We start from the raw sequence: 18,244 nt of genomic DNA, 5'->3' as shown, positions 1-18,244 counted from the left end.
GAGGAATCAAACAATCACATTACCTATTAATTGAAAGAACAACGCACAAGCGCTAGAGCAGCCAGGGCCTCCATTGAGCCACAGCAAGAGATGATCCTCCTCTGGATTCCTTTCTGACTCAATAAAATAGTAGAAAAGCTCCGAATCATCCACCCCTATGTATCTGAGGCACATTAAATGATCAAACTGGTTATGACCAGTTCTAAGAGTTGAAGAAAACAATTCCATGTTATCCAGATTCCAGTTTCATGTATTTGGAATATTATCATGACCTATGCAAAGAATAAAAGGAAAAGATTAGCAGAAGGATGTAAGAAGCTTACCCAGTTTCAAGCTTAAAAGGAAGTGAAGCATTAAAACCAGGAAGAGAGGTGACCACTGAATATGAAAATGCAGGCCTACACCAAATCCTTAGAAACACCAAGTAAAAGCATACAACCTTCAAATATTTTACCAGCATCTTTGCAGCTATCCTGCTCGACAACAAACCCATATCTGAAGTGTATGAACTATTCTTTTCTCTCTGTATAATAACGAAAATACCAAGTTACATGAACGTGGGAGAAATCACATCCACATCAGTTGTTAGTACGATATCTCATCTATATTGACATTGACAAATGATTCAGCCATCAACATCTTTTGTAGATCTATGATTCATTTTTTTTATTTAATTAAAAAAATTTGTTTAATTAATATTTCCCTTTTTTCTTTAAAAGTAGTTAAAAGTAGTTAAAGATAGATGATAGTTAGATCCACCTTAGCTTGGATTTCTTCTCTTTGTTGACTTTAAGGATCGTGGTCCTTCTTGTGCTTACATCAGATCCTTAGGCCTTCTGCCTTGCTCTACAACTCTTAAAAGTTCCTCTCCATTGTTGAAGGCAGTGTGCATCTCAGCTGGGCTAGTCTTTCATTTGTTTTTGTGTTTTGTTTTTTAATTCACGACTCATTTCTTCTATGTTTTGTTGCTTTGTTTGGGACTAGTGGGTGTTTTTGTTTATGGCTCTTGTTTTGTTGGGCTCATTACAAACTTTTTTTATATTATTTTTTACTCTATTTCAATAAAGACTAGCTGGAACTTATTCAAAAAAAAAATCGGAAGTAACGTTGATTTTTTTAAACGCTTTTAAGTATTTTTTATTTTAAGAAACAACAAGTTATTTATTTTTTTTGGAATAATTATCTGTATCAAATTTATTGATTGATTAATCTGAATTAGGTATTATAAAGACAATGACATAGGGTTGGGCATGGGACTGGGTGAGACGGTTTTTAGACACGAAATTGTATTACTTAAACCTGACCCCATCTCGCCCTGATAAATTTTAATATTTATCCCGCCCCGATTTTTAAATTAAAATATCTATTAATATTTTAAAATATGTATTTTATAATTATATATTTATAATTATTTATTATATTTAAAATTTTTAAAATAATATATTATATAATATAAAAATAAAAATCCTTAAAATCTTAAATATATTATATAAATATAAAGAAAATTAATATTTTAAATCGGGTCGGGTTAGATTGTTTTTTTTCATCTTAAACTCTGCCCCAACCCGTCCGGAAATTATTTATCATATAATTCATCTCGTCTCGTCCCGAACTCCAAATTTTTTTTCTAGAAAAAATGCCTCTATCATATCGACAACGACATCAACTGTGGTGTTGATCGTCGATTGTTGGTATTCATTGCTATCTTTTGTTTTAGTAGCATATTTTATTTCTTTCTTGTTTTTTATTTTTTAATAATTATGCTTTTATAGGATGTCTTCTTCTACATTTATAGTACGTTTTTCTATACCTTTATGACACGTTTTCTTCTACCTTTGTGGTACATTTTTCTTTGTCTTTATGACATGTTTTAGGTTATTTGGTTGTTATTTTTGTTTGTCATTTTTTCAGGGTTAGATTTTACATCGCCACGATTGATCAATATGGTATTTTATTTGTTATCATGCTAATCTTTCCTGCTTTGGATCCTCGGATTAGATTTGGATATGGGATTTACGTTCGCGGATAGTATTCGCACATTTTTCAAAGGCACTAAGTAATCAGAAAGGTATTAAGAATCCTTTGCATTTGAGTTACTTGTGTTTTCAGATATGACCGGAGTGATTCCATTATTCAAGAAAAATCATAGTGATTTGAGCTGATAAAAGAGAAACGAAGATTGAGGGCATTTACGATTTGTGTCGATCTATCAGAATATCTAGTTAACTCGAGCTGAACAACTCCCATAACTAATGCATGTCAATCGGTCAATTTGTTGCACTTCCAATGTATTCACTCTTTAATACCAATCATTCTTGTCCATAGATCATGTTCAGAATCATCGCTGAATAGAACTTAAGGAGACGAGCAAATATTCGAATGGTCTTTATTTCATTTCCACGTTGCAACACTATCAGGAAATGTCAACATATTTGCTTTGTGGTTCATAACCCATAGGGACAGTAAATCATGTAAATTCATCACCGTTTCCAGACTTATCCAAATCACTTACTTAATCCTCAGTCATTGAGGTTACTTAGTTCATTTAGTAGCCAAGTCTATCCTGGTTACTTCGGAGTTTTCCAAAGTAATTCAGACATTTCTAAAATTCGGATACGTATGGTACTTCTGTTCATTTCAATTTGGTCATATAATAAACTCATTTTGGAATTCTAGGTTGATTTAATCATTTCAGAGCTTGAGGGTATTTAGTTATTTCATGGCTTGGAATACTTTAGGGGCATTTTAGTCATTTTACACTTTAAGGGCAATTCTATAATTCCAATATAGATCCAGAATTTAATTCAATGATTCCAAACTTCAAGTGGATCAAAACATAAGTTCTTAGGTCGTCTCCCTTATCATAGCCATCCATTGTGCTTTTTACACTTTAAGTGTATCATCATCATTCCACTCAATTCTATCATTGGCATACTTTCGATAAATTAAGCTTGAATGAATTCTAGTTCCTTTAGCATTCATGGTATTTTGTTCATTTGATCATTGGAGGTTATTATAGTTATTACAAAGCTCGATGACATTTCAATAATTCTTTTAAATTCAATCATATACAGTTTCTCTGATAATTAGTCAAGTATGTCATTTCAGAGTTATTTTTCAGTATCTGGGGAAGTCTTGGTCGTTTTCTATTACAAGGACATTTTTGTAATTTTATCTCTTGGTGCTCTTTTTCGGTAATTTCATATCCAAATAATCTCGGTATTTAACGTTTAATAAAATTTATCAAAATTCCCGGATCTTAAAATCAAATTATTTACTATTGAATCACTGAACTTATTATTATTATTTCCGATTGATCTTCCACTTTCTTAAGCGAGTCATATAAGTCATATTCGGTTACCAAATTTTTATAATATTCGGATCGAGTTTAAGAAGTGATCATTACATACATATGACCAATTATACTCATCCATGCAGAAATTAATACCAACATGTTCCAAAAAGTATGAAACAGGTAGTAATGTATTACATCGGTTTTTTTGTCATATCGGTCGACCATTTAAACTCCATTTGATCGTCCTCAAACTTGACTTCAACGTCCAATAATTCCTCGGATACATAGAAATCAAATTTACGTAAGAAATTGAACTTAATTGAGAAACCATATTGAATCCGAAGGTAAAACATTGAAAAACGACTTATCAGTGTGAATTTGGAAAAATTGACTTCATATTCGAACTCAGGAAGTCGAAAAACTTAAAATAAGGCTTTTCAAAAAATTTAACTTTTTATGTCAAAGTCAACGGTCAACGATTTGACTGGTCAAAGTTATTGGTCAGACCGATCAACGGTCAATGGGTTGACTCGGTCAAAGTCGACAAGTTGACTCAGTCGAGTTGACTCAGTGACTGGATTGGACCAGACGGGTCGGGTTGAGTTAGGTGGGTCGGGTTGACTAATTCGGGTTGATCGGTTCGGGCGGTCTGGACTGATCCAGAAGCTTCCAGGGTAGGGGAAGAAGCCCACGTGCACTGCCGGTGCGTGGCGACGCATGCGGCGACGATAGAGGTCCGATTGGTCGGTCGATCTTCCTTTATTCATCTACACTCGTAAATTAACCAATATCAACCCCAAAATCACAACAACAATACATCAAAGTCATTGAAAATTCATTTAGAACTTACCCCCTCAACAACGTGACGAAAGGACAACGGTCTTTATCGAGTTTTGGTCGCACGATGACTTAGGCGAAATCAACAGGAACTTAGATAATTCATGGCAACCGACTTAGATTTTCGTCGATGCTTTGATCTTCGATTCACTACCGACGGTAGCATTTCACGGTAGGAGGGTGGTCGGGTTTTGATCATTGTTTGACGGTGGGTCTATTGGTAGCGGCGACTCGAGCAAGGGTGGCCGGACGATGGTGGTTTGAGGCGGTAAAGGGGTTGGCGGAGAGATAAATTTTGGGAGTTAGGGATTCGGGTTTGATTTGGGGGAAATTTTTGGGTTTAATTGATCAGGTAAATTTATTTTTCACTGGTATAAAAATGGGTAAATTTGGGTTCAAGTCCTTGAATTTTCTACAACTTCCTAAAATGGTCTGCCAACTTTGAGATTTTACAATTTAGTCCTCAATTTCTCCCTTGATATAACTTTAATTAGACACTTTAAAATTAATAAATTCTAGCCCCTAAATTAGGGTGTGACAATGTGCATACTTACATCGGTGTAAGTATGTGTTAAGTGTTATATTTTATTATTTTATTTACTTACATCGTTGTAAGTATGTGTTAAGTGCTACATTTTTTATTCACTTACACCGGTGTAATATGTGTTAAGTTCTATATTTTTTGTTTTATTCACTTACACTGGTGTAAGTATGTGTTAAGTGATACACTTGTTTATTTTATTGACGTACATCGGTGTAAGTATACATTAAGTGCTACATTTTTTTGTACATTGAATTATGAAAAAAAATTGACAAATAATTGTAATAAGTCAACTATATGTTAACCTGTAACCGAATCGTTAATAATTGTTAACCATTAGCGGTTAACCATTTCATAATGGATAGATTAAAGATAGAAAAATATCATAACCGTTATAATGGTTAATCAACCGTTTAAGCTAAATAATATGATTAATTGTCCATGAACATCCCTGTTTGAATTCATTAACCCTTTTTCTCTTTTTTATACATAATTAATAAATTATTTTTTTTGTCATATGAATATTTTATTGAAGTATAAATCATTCTCTAAATTAATAAACATTAATTCATTGATAATAAATAAAGATATTATTTTATTGAGATTTTACTTAAATATTTAATGACTTGATTCGAAAACTAATTTTTTGACTCAATTTAGAAAACTATTTTTTGGATAATTAAGATTTTATTACCTAAGAATGCAGTAAACTGCTACAAAACAATCTAATCAAGGAACAAGAAGGGGAACCTATTTACAACAAAAAATTAAACTATACCTCATTGATTACAAAGAGTTAAATTGGTGCTATCTAATCTATTAGCATTCCTATCAGTTAGTTGAGCTCCTACAATCTCCTTAATGGAATTTAGAATTTCATCCTGTGATTTGGAGTTCCCTCTAAACAGTCTTCGGTTCGTTTCCTCCCATATGAAATAATTGAAGGCACACCAAGCAAGCTTCAAGATAGTTGTAAGTAGGGATTTACCTTTCCATGCAGTGTACGCCCAGTCAAGTAAGTTTACCCAAGTCAAAGGAGGTCTGATCAAGCAAGAGAAGTGTAGAATAATGCTCCAAATGGTAGCAACCATCTTGCACTCAGCAAAGAGATGGTCTCTGGTTTCCAAACCTTGATTGCAGATAACACATTGCCCATTAGTTACTAATCCAATACGTTGAAGTCTCTCCCTAGTTGGAAGTCTATCCAAAATAACCATCCAGGAAATCATGCTATGTTTAGGGATATGAAGGGGAAACTAGATCAGTTTTTGCATTAGAACTTTGATACCTTTGGTCTGAACCTCTTCCTAAATTTCTTTAGTTTTCTTTACTCCTGTAGACAAATCTGGTCGAGCAACATTTCGAAGCTTTAAAATTCTCCTGATGCACCAACTAGACCTTGTTGTTTCTTCTATGAGCCAGAATTCTTGATTATGTAGTTTTTTATCCAAGCTACCCACAAGAAGCCCTCCCCCGTAAGAATATTCTGAATAAGGTGTAACATACACGCTCTATTCCATGTCTTGATGTCCTAAAGATCGAGACCTCCTTCAGATTTTGGCTGGAAAATATTCTCCCAACAAACTCTGGCTCTAGAAACAGAAGTATCAGAACATTTCCAGAAGTATCTATAACAAAACTGCTCAATCATGTTGATAATAGATTACTGTAAGATTAATTTTCTGAACCAGTAATTAGCAACACTGAAAATGACAGTTTTCACCAGTTCAAGCATGCCTGTATAGCTCAAATTCTTTCTTGACCATTGATGGAGTCTGGACTTGATCTTGTTGTTGAAAACATTTTGATGTTTCGATATAACAAACTAAGTATAAATGAATTTTAAGATTTTACAAATGATTTTCTAAATAATATTCGATACAATTATTCGAATATTCAAATTGTTACTCTAAGTCTTTCAAATGTCATTTTCAATCCTTACTCAAAGTGTAAAATTAAGTTTCAATCTTAAAATAATCTCAAAACAATTTTACAAAGTATTTTGAACCTTTTCAAAGAAAAAATTATAGTTTGTCTAGAGGGAACCGATTTCCCCCCAGGGGTACCAATTCCCCCCTAAATGGTTTGGCTCCGAGAAATAACAAATTACTCGGAGGGAACCGATTTCCCCCTAGGGGGTACCGATTCCCCCTGTATAAATGTTGAAATATTTGAATTTTACACTGCAGGAACCGATTCCCTATGGGGGGTACCAATTCCCCCACGCTTCAAGCAGTTTTATTAATTGTTTTCACACTTAAACGGCTCATTGAATCCATTAATCATCCCTAACATTTAGAATCAATTGAAGGACTATTTAAACAAGATTAGAAGCCATTGATCAATAACAAGAAACAACAATCAACAAGAATCAAGAGAGAATCAAAGAGAAAGCATCAAACCTCAAGTTTGAGCATTTTCAAGCCTATTTCATTCAATATTCATTTTTGCTTTCAAGAAAATTTATTGTGCTCAATTATATTATTCTTGAGTGTTCTTTCTTTGTTCTAAAATTATGCAAACATCTTGCCTTGTGAGGATTTTCTTGTAAGTTTGCAAAATTTGTATTGTTCTCTTCGGGAGAGAGTGTTCTCAAGAATTTGGGGTATAATTCTTGAGGGATTTGTAAGGTTACTCTTTGTCCTCGAAAGAAAGAAAAATTAGTGAATTTGTGGAAAATCCTTAGTGTGGATAGCTAAGGTAGTGGACGTAGACTTTGGTTGAGAAATTCGAACCACTCTAAATCGCTGTGCAAATATTTTCAATTTTATGCAAAAGTTTCCACCGAAATTTTTATTGCCAATTCATCTCCCTCTTGGCCTATTCCATCGATCGATTAACTCAACAATTGGTATCAGAGCCTCACTTATTTTAAGGTTTAACCACCTCTTGAGTTGATTTAAGAAGAGTTAAATCGGTAAAGATGGCGTCCACTTCTGGTTCATTCTCCATGGAAGAATCCAGACTAATTGACGTGCCTCCACACTTCAATGGAACAAATTATCGTCGTTGAAAGAAGTTCATGATGATATTTATCCAAGCATTTGATATGAAAGCTTGGATGATGATCGAGAAAGGATATTCTTCTCCTACGAAGAAGACAAAGAAGTGGAGTGATCAAGAACAAAAGAAAGCTCAACAAAACACAAAGGTTATGCACATGTTGTGTTATGCAATTAATCCTAATATATATAAAGGATTTTCTTCTTGTTCAAGTGCCAAGGAGATGTGGGATAAGCTTTAGGAGATCCATGGAGATAAGGAAGAAGAAGAACCAATAAAGGTAATGTCTCTATTAGCTCTCATAGAGCCAAAGGTATCTTCTAACTCAAATAAATTAAATTCAAAATCTTTTAATGAGTTACAAGATGCTTATGATGAATTATTTTTAGAATTTCAGACCATGAACTCCAAATATAGGAATTTGATTTCTAAATTTATAGCTAAAAATGATATTCTTTTGAAAGATAAAACAGACTTGGAAAATCAAAATGAAATGTTGAAAAATGAGTTAGAGCTTTCAAAACTAAAATCTGAAAACTTTGAAAAAGAAATTTTCAAATTAAACAAACTTCTTCTAGAAACTAAAATAGATTTTGAAAATCAAAACAAAATATTGATGAAGGATTTAGAACTTTCAAAAATGAAATTTGAAAGTATGGAAAAATAAATTTTTGATTTGGAAGTTAAGCTTGAACGTTTAACAAAAGAAAAAGAGATCATTTTAAATAATTCATCTAGTTCAATAATGACAATATGCTCACATTGTCATTACCATGGTTATAAGGAACATACTTGTCCTTTAAAGAAATGAAAACGTTTTAAAATTAGACAAGTATGGGTTTCAAAAGGAACAAGGGACATTGAAACTAGCGTTCAAGGATCCAAAGAAATTTGGATAGCAAAATATACTTAAATGTCTCTTGTAGGTGTGTGGGAGCAATGATGATGGAAGTAATGATATTCAAGATGATCTAGCCACACATGAAAAAGGAATGGGTAATCTCTAAACTTAATAACTTTGAATATTTGATTACTCATTTTTATATGCATGCATGAGTTTCTAATTCTAAAGAATTATGTTTTATCTCGTGTATGTTGAAAAATGTTTTATGATGAACAAATTAAATTTTCAGTAATTTTTCATAACTTTAGTTCATCATAATAATTTTTGGTCAAAATTGTTTTTAAATGTAAATGATATCTCTTTAACAATTGATATCAATTTTTCAAATACTTTATTTTTGATAAATTTTTTACCTTAAATTTCTTAATGTTTATGCATATATTTCAAATCTTCAATGATATCAACTTTTTATGCATAACATGTTTAAAACTTTATGCATATACTTTTAATCTCAAAAATCGACATTGCATAATGTTTTATATATGAATGGATTAAAGCATAATCCTTTAAAAAATAAATTTGATAAAAGATACAATGTCTTATTTTAAATGTTTGGAATATTGTTTCACATTGCATCTATTTTGATTATGATTGTTGGTCATAAAATAGGGATATATACATGATGCATTTAGATTCTATAAATATGATTAATTTGTGCCTAGTTGCTAAGGATGAACATGATAGTTGGTTATAGCATAGGAGACTAGGACATACTTGCATGAGTGTTTTACAACAACTAATTCAAGGAGACTTAGTAAGAGTGTTGCCAAATCTAAAATTTGATAATGATAAAATCTGTGATGCTTGTGCTAAAAGAAAACATAGAAAAGCCTCCTTTAAGTCCATTAATGATGTATCAACTAGTAGAATATTACAATTGATCTATATAGATCTTTTTTTGGGCCATCTAGGACTACTAGCTTGGGTGGAAAACAATATGCATTTGTCTTGGTAGATGACTATTCTAGATATACTTAGGTTCTATTCTTAAGTACTAAAGATGAAGCATTAAAAAATTCATCACATTTTTAAAAGTAATCCAAAACGAGAAAAGTTACTCCATAACTAGTGTTAGGAGTGATCATGGCACTGAATTTGAAAATCTTGGATTTACTGAGTTTTGTAATTCTAATGGTATTAGCCATAATTTTTCAGCACCTAGAACTCCTCAACAAAATGGAGTTGTTGAGAGGAAAATCGAACTTTAGAAGAAATGGCTAAGAACCATGCTTTGTGAAAACAATTTGCCAAAATATTTTTGGGCGGAAGCCACAAATACTGCTTGTTATATTATTAATCGAGCAATGATTAGACCTATTTTGAAGAAAACTCCATATGAACTGTTTAAAAATAAAAAGCCTAACATTAGATATTTTCATCCTTTTGGATGTAAATGTTTTGTTTTAAACAACGGTAAAGACAATCTTGGCAAATTTGATGCTAAAAGTGATGAAAGAATTTTCTAAGCTAATGCAAAGTGAATTCGAGATGAGCATGATGGGGGAGCTCTCATTTTTCTTGGGACTCCAAATCAAGCAAAGAAAATATGGCATCTTCATCAATCAAGCTAAGTACGCCAAGGATATGCTCAAGAAGTTTGGACTGGAAAATGGGAAACCTCATGACACTCCAATGAGCTCATCAACAAAGCTTAACAAAGATGAAGGAGATAAATGCGTGGATGTTAAATTATATAGGTCAATGATTATGGAGGATGGTCAATGGAGATATAAGTACGCCAAGGATATGCTCAAGAAGTTTGCTTATGTGCTAGATTTCAATCATACCCTAAGGAATCACATTTACTAGATGTTAAGAGAATCTTTAGATACCTTAAGGACAACCCTAGCTTAGTACTTTGGTATCCTAGAGACTCTAGCTTTAGCTTGTATGCCTTCTCTGATGCGAATTATGGAGGATGCAAATTAGATAGGAAAAGCACCTCCGGTACTTGCCAATTCCTTGGAAATATTCTGATTTCTTGGTTTTCAAAGAAACAAAGTTGTGTTGCATTATCTACTACTGAATCAGAATACATTTCAGCCAGTAGTTGTTGTGCACAAGTTTTATGGATGAAATAACAACTTTTTGATTATGGAATTGAAGTAGGTACCATTCCTATCAAGTGTGACAATACTAGTGATATTTGTCTCACTAAAAATCCCATCCAACACTCTAGAACTAAGCATATTGAAATTAGACATCACTTCATTAGAGACAATGTCGCTAAGAAAGATGTAGTTCTAGAATTTGTTGATACTTTGCACCAATTAGCGGATATCTTTACAAAACCTTTAGACAAAGAAATTTTTTGGACATTTAGGAGGGAATTAGGTTTAACTGACCTTTCTTCACTTAGTGTTTAAATTAATTTTAGTACTTTTAAGAATAAATGAAAAAAGCTTATATTTATAAATTTTGATTGCATTCTTTGCTATTAGTTAGGGGAGTTTATGATTCTCAGTGAAAATTAATTTTATGTTCAAATGTAGCTTAGGATAAAATTGATTGATTGAACATGATTAATTTTCAGTATATGAGTTGCCAATACCACTAGAGCAAATTAATTTAGCATTTTGAGTGTTTAAAATACAAATTTTTGAATTATAGCGCAAGAGAAATCGATACCCCCTTGAAGGAGAACTGATTCCCCCTTTGAAGGGAACCGATAGAGGGAATCGATACCCACCACGGGTTCTGGATATTACTCGCCCAGAATACCCTATTCTCTCAAAACCCTCTCTTCTCTCTTACACGCTATTTCACTCTCTCCATCTCCCTAAATCTCTACTTTGCTTCAAAACAACATTTTCAAGTCAAAATTTCATCATATTTCATCTCCTAAACCTGCTAAAATCATTATAATCGTGCAAACTTCATCCAATCTCACTCAAATCCGAAAATCTTCAAGGTATTTTTTTCTAAAACTTTTTATTTTATCAAATTTTGATTTTAGGACTAGTTTTGATTAGTTCTAGGATGAACATTATATCAGGCATTGATTGTTTAGTGTTTAGAAACTATATTTTATAGCAAATTTCATCAAAAACGAACAATTTTTCAAAATTTTCTTTGAATTTCGAAATAAAAAATATATATATTATTTTCAAAAAAATATTGATGTTTTTGATTCAATTATGTTGTCTTTCATGAAAAATATACGAATTAAGACTTTCAAACATTATTTTTCAATAGTTTTCAAAACTTTGCCCATTAGAATTGTTTTAGAGAATCTTGAAATATTGAGGACTCATTTCAGTTTTGGGATTGATATTTGTTGCATACATGTGTTTTAAAATTGCAGGTTATTCTTTCCATTCCGATTATCCTATGTCATGTCTCACAAACGTTCTAGACCATCTTCTAGTCGATCAAACCAACCTCAAAATCCACCTCCTATCCAACAAATTCCTAATCCAAATCCCGATGATCCTAACATGACCCATTCGTAATTCATGCTTCAATGAACCCGGTCGTAGACAAAATCTTTTCTTTAGGTATTCTCAATACTTTGAGTCTTACAAAATCCGGGAAGAACGAATCCCATATATTCAAGCCATGTTAGACATTAATTTTAGATATCTTCATACCCTACGAGAGTGTAAATTTGATAAACTTTGTGAACTTGAACCAATAGTTTATCATCAGCTTGTTCGTATCTTCTACTCTAATGTTGTTTGCGTTCAAAACCAGGCTAAAACCACAACCATAGGAATTCGATCCTATCTTCTAGGACGATTCTTTTATATTGACCCGGAATACATAGTCAACGTATTAGGATTAGATAATACAGGCTTAGACAATGAAAAACAAATGGTAGGTTCTCAGTATAAACGAAGAGATAGTGCAAGTGTTTTAGATCTCCATGATCATTTCCTTCATTTAAAGATCTCTTGTTGGTTTCGACCATCCAGAGGCAGATACTCCACTCTTCGAGCCTTGGATCTATTTTGGCTTTATTATGTCCAAAATAATCTTAAAATAAACCTACCTCAGATTATCTTTGCTGAAATTGTTGAAACCGTAAATCTTGTTCCTAATAAGAAACTATGTTCATCTCTAGTTTACGGTTGTATTCTGAGTAATATGTTTTCAAAAGTTGAGCTTAGGGTTGGCCTTGATGCCGCTCTTCCACTCAAAAATCAAATCAACCTATTTTCTTTAACTAAATTGGGATGGAAGATCAATGAAGAAACGGGTCTATGGGTTCGTACCAGTGAGCAACCTCCGGAAGCTGACGAAGCTGACGATGAGCCGGAGTAGCATGAGGATCAAGCACAACAATGAGATCAAATGCCTCCATATTTTCAATCTTTTATGGAGACATTCGATTTTTAATATGCATCCATGGATTCACGACTTACTTCTATAGAATCCAATTTATCCACTATGGAAGCTCAACAATTGGAAATTATCCGAGAGATGCGCGCGAACAACGCAACAATGAATGATCGTATTAATTCGTTTGCACATGAGATGGCCGCAATGCGAGCTCACTTTCCTCCTCCATATCCTCCTACGGATTCTTGACTCTTGTCATGCTTAAATGGGACTTAGAACTTATTGTTTTAACATTTTGAATGTTTGAATGTTGGATTTTTATGTTTTTGGATGTTTTTGGATGATTTGAACCTATCTATATATGTGGATTTGCTTAAATTTTTACTTTGTGCATCATTTACATCATATTAGATATATGGCCAATTTTTGCCATGTCACATTAATTATGAATATTGCTTATGGAACTAATGACTAGCATTTCTCTTGATTGTGATCTTAGCAGTTTAAAGCTTTAAATTTCTCAATTAATTGGCTAATGTTTTTCAAATCCTTGTTTAAAAACATTTTAGAGTCTTTTTGATTTAACAAAAAGGGGGAGAAGTGTTAAAGTAAGGGGATAGTAATTTTTCAAATTTGATTTCAAAATTTATTTTCAATTAGAAAATCCTAAAATTACTAAAAAGTTTTGTTATATCAAAAAGAGAGAGATTGTTGAAAACATTTTGATGTTTCGATATAACAAACTAAGTATAAATGAATTTTAAGATTTTACAAATGATTTTCTAAAGAATATTCGATACAATTATTTGAATATTCAAATTGTTACTCTAAGTCTTTCAAATGTCATTTTTAATCCTTACTCAAAGTGTAAAATTAAGTTTCAATCTTAAAATAATCTCAAAACAATTTTACAAAGTATTTCGAACCTTTTCAAAACAAAAAATTACAGTTTGTCCAGAGGGAACCGATTCCCCCCAGGGGTACCGATTCCCCCTAAATGGTTTGGCTCCGAGAAATAACAGATTACTCAGAGGGAACCGATTCCCCCCTATAGGGTACCAATTCCCCCCTGTATAACGGTCGAAATATTTGAATTTTACACTGCAGGAACCGATTCCCTATGAGGGGGTACTGATTCCCCCCACGCTCCAAGCAGTTTTATTAATTGTTTTCACACTTAAACGACTCCATTGACGCCACTAATCATCCTCAACATTCAGAATCAATTGAAGGAGTATTTAAACTTAGAAGCCATTGATCAACAACAAGAAACAACAATCAACAAGAATCAAGAGAGAATCAAAGAGAAAGCATCAAACCTCAAGTTTGAGCATTTTCAACACTATTTCATTCAATATTCATTTTTTATTCCAAGAACACTTATTGTGCTCAATTGTATTATTCTTGAGTGTTCTTTCTTTGTTCTAGAATTGTGCAAACATCTTGCCTTGTGAGGATTTTCTTGTAAGTTTGCAAAATTTATATTGTTCTCTTTGGGAGAGAGTGTTCTCAAGAATTTGAGGTATAATTCTTGAAGGATTTGTAAGGTTACTCTTTGTCCTCAAAAGAAAGACAAATTAGTGAATTTATGGAAAATCCTTAGTGTTGATAGCTAAGGTAGTGGACGTAGACTTTGGTTGAGAAAGTCAAACCACTCTAAATCGTTGTGCAAATATTTTCAATTTTCTGCAAAAGCTTCCAACGAAATTTTTATTGCTAATTCACCCCCTCTTGGCCTATTTCATCAATCGATTAACTAAACACTTGTCAATTAGGACCTCACAGTCTTTTTCAGAGAGTTTCCTTGTGACAAGGGGAACCCCTAAGTATCTAACAGGCAAGCAACCATGTTTGAATCCAGCAAAGTTTAAAATAGTATCTAGATTATGAACTGATATTCCAGCAGAGAATAATTCGCATTTTGCAACATTAAGCTTAAGACCATATAATTCATAGAAGCAATCCACGACTGTAATGACTCCCGTAACAGAAAACTAATTTGTTAATTTGACTTGATTTGAATTTTTTTTGACTCAATTCAACTTGATTAAAAAATTTAAGTTCTTTTTTACTCGATTCGAATTGACATTGAGTTGTAATTTTATAAATTCAACTCGACTAAAAAAATTCATGTTCAAATTGAGTTATAAAATGCAACTCATATAACTTGAATAACTCAAAATTTTAATAATTTGTGGATTGATTTTCATATAAAAAATAAAGAAATATATATATATATATATATTGTATATGATTATGAAAACTTATTTAAATCGGAATCAAATAGTATCATAATAGTATAAATATTTATAATTAAATTTAAACAGAAACTCGAAAACTTGACTTGAATCGACTAGAAAAAATTTCAAATCAAGTTAGAGTTATAAAATATGATTTATCAACTCAAATAACTTAAAAAATTTTTTACTTAACTTGACCGAACGTTCATCCCTAAAAGTAGTCGAGTCCATAGGAATTTTAATATCGATCCTTAACAAATTTAATAATTGATGGTTAAGTTAATTGATTATAAAACAATCGCCCCCATTCAGCAAAATTCTTCACCAGCTTCACCTTCGGAATGGCACCTGCTTCAAACATTATGCCGTGATTACTAAGCCTTAACTATAAAACCTAATTTCTCTTTCATTATTTTTTAGTTAATTAGATTGAAAATGATCAACTTATCCACCCAAAAATCGAACCTCCGGAAGGGATTGTCAAGTCAGTGCTGTTAAACAGAGCAAGTAATCGTGGAGAAGAAAGAAGGGATATGCACAAATGTCTCTTAAGGGTTGTTTGTGGGGTTGCTTTCATTCATCAATCCATTAACTCTTTGGGAGCATTGTCTGCTACAAGGTCCCGGAATTCTGGTTTTATTTACTGTTTTCCACTGTTACTGTCCTCACTGTAATGCAATTCAAAATAGCAATTATCTTACAAATTTAGTTTTGGTATTAACCCATGATTTGATATACACTAAATAACGATGATAGAAAAATTGAAATTAATCATCATGTTAATGAATTATGGAGATTAAATTTATGATTACCGTAAACTATTACATATAATACAATAATAGATGGTATAAATTAAAGCAATTTGTATGATGGTAGTCATCGTAGAAACCCAACCAATATGGCTGAGAATTCACATTATAAATAGCTCCATAACTATTACTATGATTAAATCTTGCGGGTTCGTTATGCATATGTTGTTTCGGCACGGCCTTTTTCACTTCAACCCTCTTCCCTTGCAATTGGTGGAACCTATTTTTCAAAACTCGCTTTACCGCTTCCTCCGAATCATAAGTCACAAATCCGAACCCTCTGCTTATTTTGGTTTGGCTATTGGGTACTATGACTGCATCGGTGATGGTGCCGAATGCATCAAAATATTGTGTGAAGTCTTCGTGGGTTATGGCATGAGGTAACCCTCCCACGAATATTTTTCTATCGTTGATTGACACTTTTGGTTTCGCTGATTTCACCTCAACCTGATTCAAGAAATTAATAAGAATGAAAGAAAAATTAATCTAATTCAACATGTTACCGATTTTCGATTGAGGAATTTAATCTTGTGTCAATGAATTCATATAATGAATATTAAAAAGTAGAAAGGAGAAAGAAAGAAAGAAATTAAACTTACCTTCCGACCAAGAATAATATGTTCATGTTGAAGGGCATTTTGAGCCATGGAAGGATCAAAAAAAGTAACAAAACCGATGTTTTTGAGAGCAATAATAAGAACTTCTTTAACTTCACCATACTTATTGAAGTGTTCTTTTAACGATGTTTCTGTAATTTCTGAAGAAACCCCATTAATAAACAGCTTAGGGTTATTAAACGCCATGAAGAAAAACTATTGTGGAGAAAATTCGAGACTTCGAAAGCAATTATAGAGAAAACTTGAGATTCCCAAAACTAGTTAGTGAAGACAATATATAAGATGGAAACATATGTTGAATTGTAATTTACGTGTGTTACAAATTTAGAGATCAACTCGAACTGTACCTCTTTTAGTTGCATGGCTTATTTTGGAGTAGTAATAGAAGTAGGATTGTTTATTAGTTATTCGAGGATAAAAATATTATTTCTTAATTTCTTTTTATCCTTACTTTACAAATTTTATATTATTTTGGAGTAGTAATAGAAGTAGGATTGGTTCTCTAGAATTAATTGCTTAATTAGTTTAACAATAGCTAATTACTTTAGAAATTCGGAAGATGGAAGATAGTTAGATCCACCTTAGCTTGGATTTCTTCTCTTTGTTGACTTTAAGGATCGTGGTCCTTCTTGTGCTTACAGCAGATCCTTAGGCCTTCTGCCTTGTTCTACAACTCTTAATCTGAAAGTTCCTCTCCATTGTTGAAGGCAGTGTGCATCTCAGCTGGACTAGTCTTTCATTTGTTTTTGTGTTTTGTTTTTTAATTCACCTGACTCATTTCTTCTATGTTTTGTTGCTTTGTTTGGGCCTAGTGGGTGTTTTTGTTTAACACCTGGCTCTTGTTTTGTTGGGCTTATTACAAACTTTTTTATATATTTTTTACTTATACTTCAATAAAGACTAGCTGGTACTTATTGAAAAAAAATTCTGAAGTAACGTTAATTTTTTTTAAAAGCTATTAAGCATTTCTTATTTTTAAAAACAACAGGTTATTGATTTTTTTTGGAATAATTATCTGTGCCAAATTTATTGATTGATTAATCTGAATCAGGTATTACAAAGACAATTGCATAGGGTTTGACACGGGGTTGGGTGGGGCTGTTTTTGGACCCGAAATTATATTACTTAAACCTGACCCCATCCCGCCCTGATAAATTTTAATATTTATCCAGCACTGATTTTTAGATTAAAATATCTATTAATATTTTAAAATATGTATTTTATAATTATATATTTATAATTATTTATTATATTTGAAATTATTAAAATAATATATTATATAATATAAAAATAAAAATCCTTAAAATCTTAAATATATTATATAAATATAAAAAAAATTAATAATTTAAATCGGGTCGGGTCAGATTATTTTTTTCCATCTTAAACTCGTACCCAACCTGCCCTGAAATTATTTATCATATAACTCGTCGAGTCTCATCCCGAACTCCAAAAAAAATTCTAGAAAAATTGCCTCTATCAGATCGGCAATGACATCAACTGTGTTGCTGATTGTCTACTGTCGGTATTCATTGTTATCCTTTGTTTTAGTAGCATATTTTATTTTTTTCTTGTTTTTATTTTTAATAATTAGGTTTTTATAGCATGTCTTCTTATGCATTTATATTACGTTTTTCTATATCTTTATAACACATCTTCTTCTAACTTTGTGGTACGCTTTTCTCTGTCTTTATGACACGTTTTCGGTTATTTGGTTATT

The 18,244-nt window shown here is 32.2% G+C and overlaps 3 protein-coding genes across 3 annotated transcripts; all 3 read right to left on the bottom strand.

Moving 5' to 3' along the window:
* Window positions 1–6: 6 nt before the first annotated feature.
* LOC120131018 (serine carboxypeptidase-like 7) lies at window positions 7–508 on the bottom strand. The gene is made up of 2 exons (XM_039148133.1): window positions 324–508; window positions 7–163 (listed from the first exon to the last, which is right to left on the bottom strand). Exons 1-2 carry the CDS (start codon window positions 491–493, stop codon window positions 7–9), a joined length of 327 nt encoding a protein of 108 aa, XP_039004064.1. The 5' UTR covers window positions 494–508.
* Window positions 509–5,452: 4,944 nt separating this feature from the next.
* On the bottom strand, window positions 5,453–12,883 carry LOC120131017. The gene is made up of 3 exons (XM_039148132.1): window positions 12,795–12,883; window positions 6,259–6,312; window positions 5,453–5,873 (listed from the first exon to the last, which is right to left on the bottom strand). The coding sequence occupies exons 1-3, from the start codon at window positions 12,881–12,883 to the stop codon at window positions 5,453–5,455; spliced, it is 564 nt and encodes a 187-aa protein (XP_039004063.1).
* Window positions 12,884–15,409: 2,526 nt separating this feature from the next.
* On the bottom strand, window positions 15,410–16,713 carry LOC120131016 (heterogeneous nuclear ribonucleoprotein 1-like). The gene is made up of 3 exons (XM_039148131.1): window positions 16,510–16,713; window positions 16,131–16,357; window positions 15,410–15,449 (listed from the first exon to the last, which is right to left on the bottom strand). The coding sequence occupies exons 1-3, from the start codon at window positions 16,711–16,713 to the stop codon at window positions 15,410–15,412; spliced, it is 471 nt and encodes a 156-aa protein (XP_039004062.1).
* Between the last annotated feature and the right edge of the window lie 1,531 nt (window positions 16,714–18,244).

Source organism: Hibiscus syriacus, unplaced genomic scaffold (genome assembly GCF_006381635.1).
Source record: "Hibiscus syriacus cultivar Baekdansim isolate YM2019G1 unplaced genomic scaffold, ASM638163v2 tig00110548_pilon, whole genome shotgun sequence".
NCBI lineage: Eukaryota > Viridiplantae > Streptophyta > Magnoliopsida > Malvales > Malvaceae > Hibiscus > Hibiscus syriacus.
This window is presented reverse-complemented; position numbering and strand designations above follow the sequence as displayed.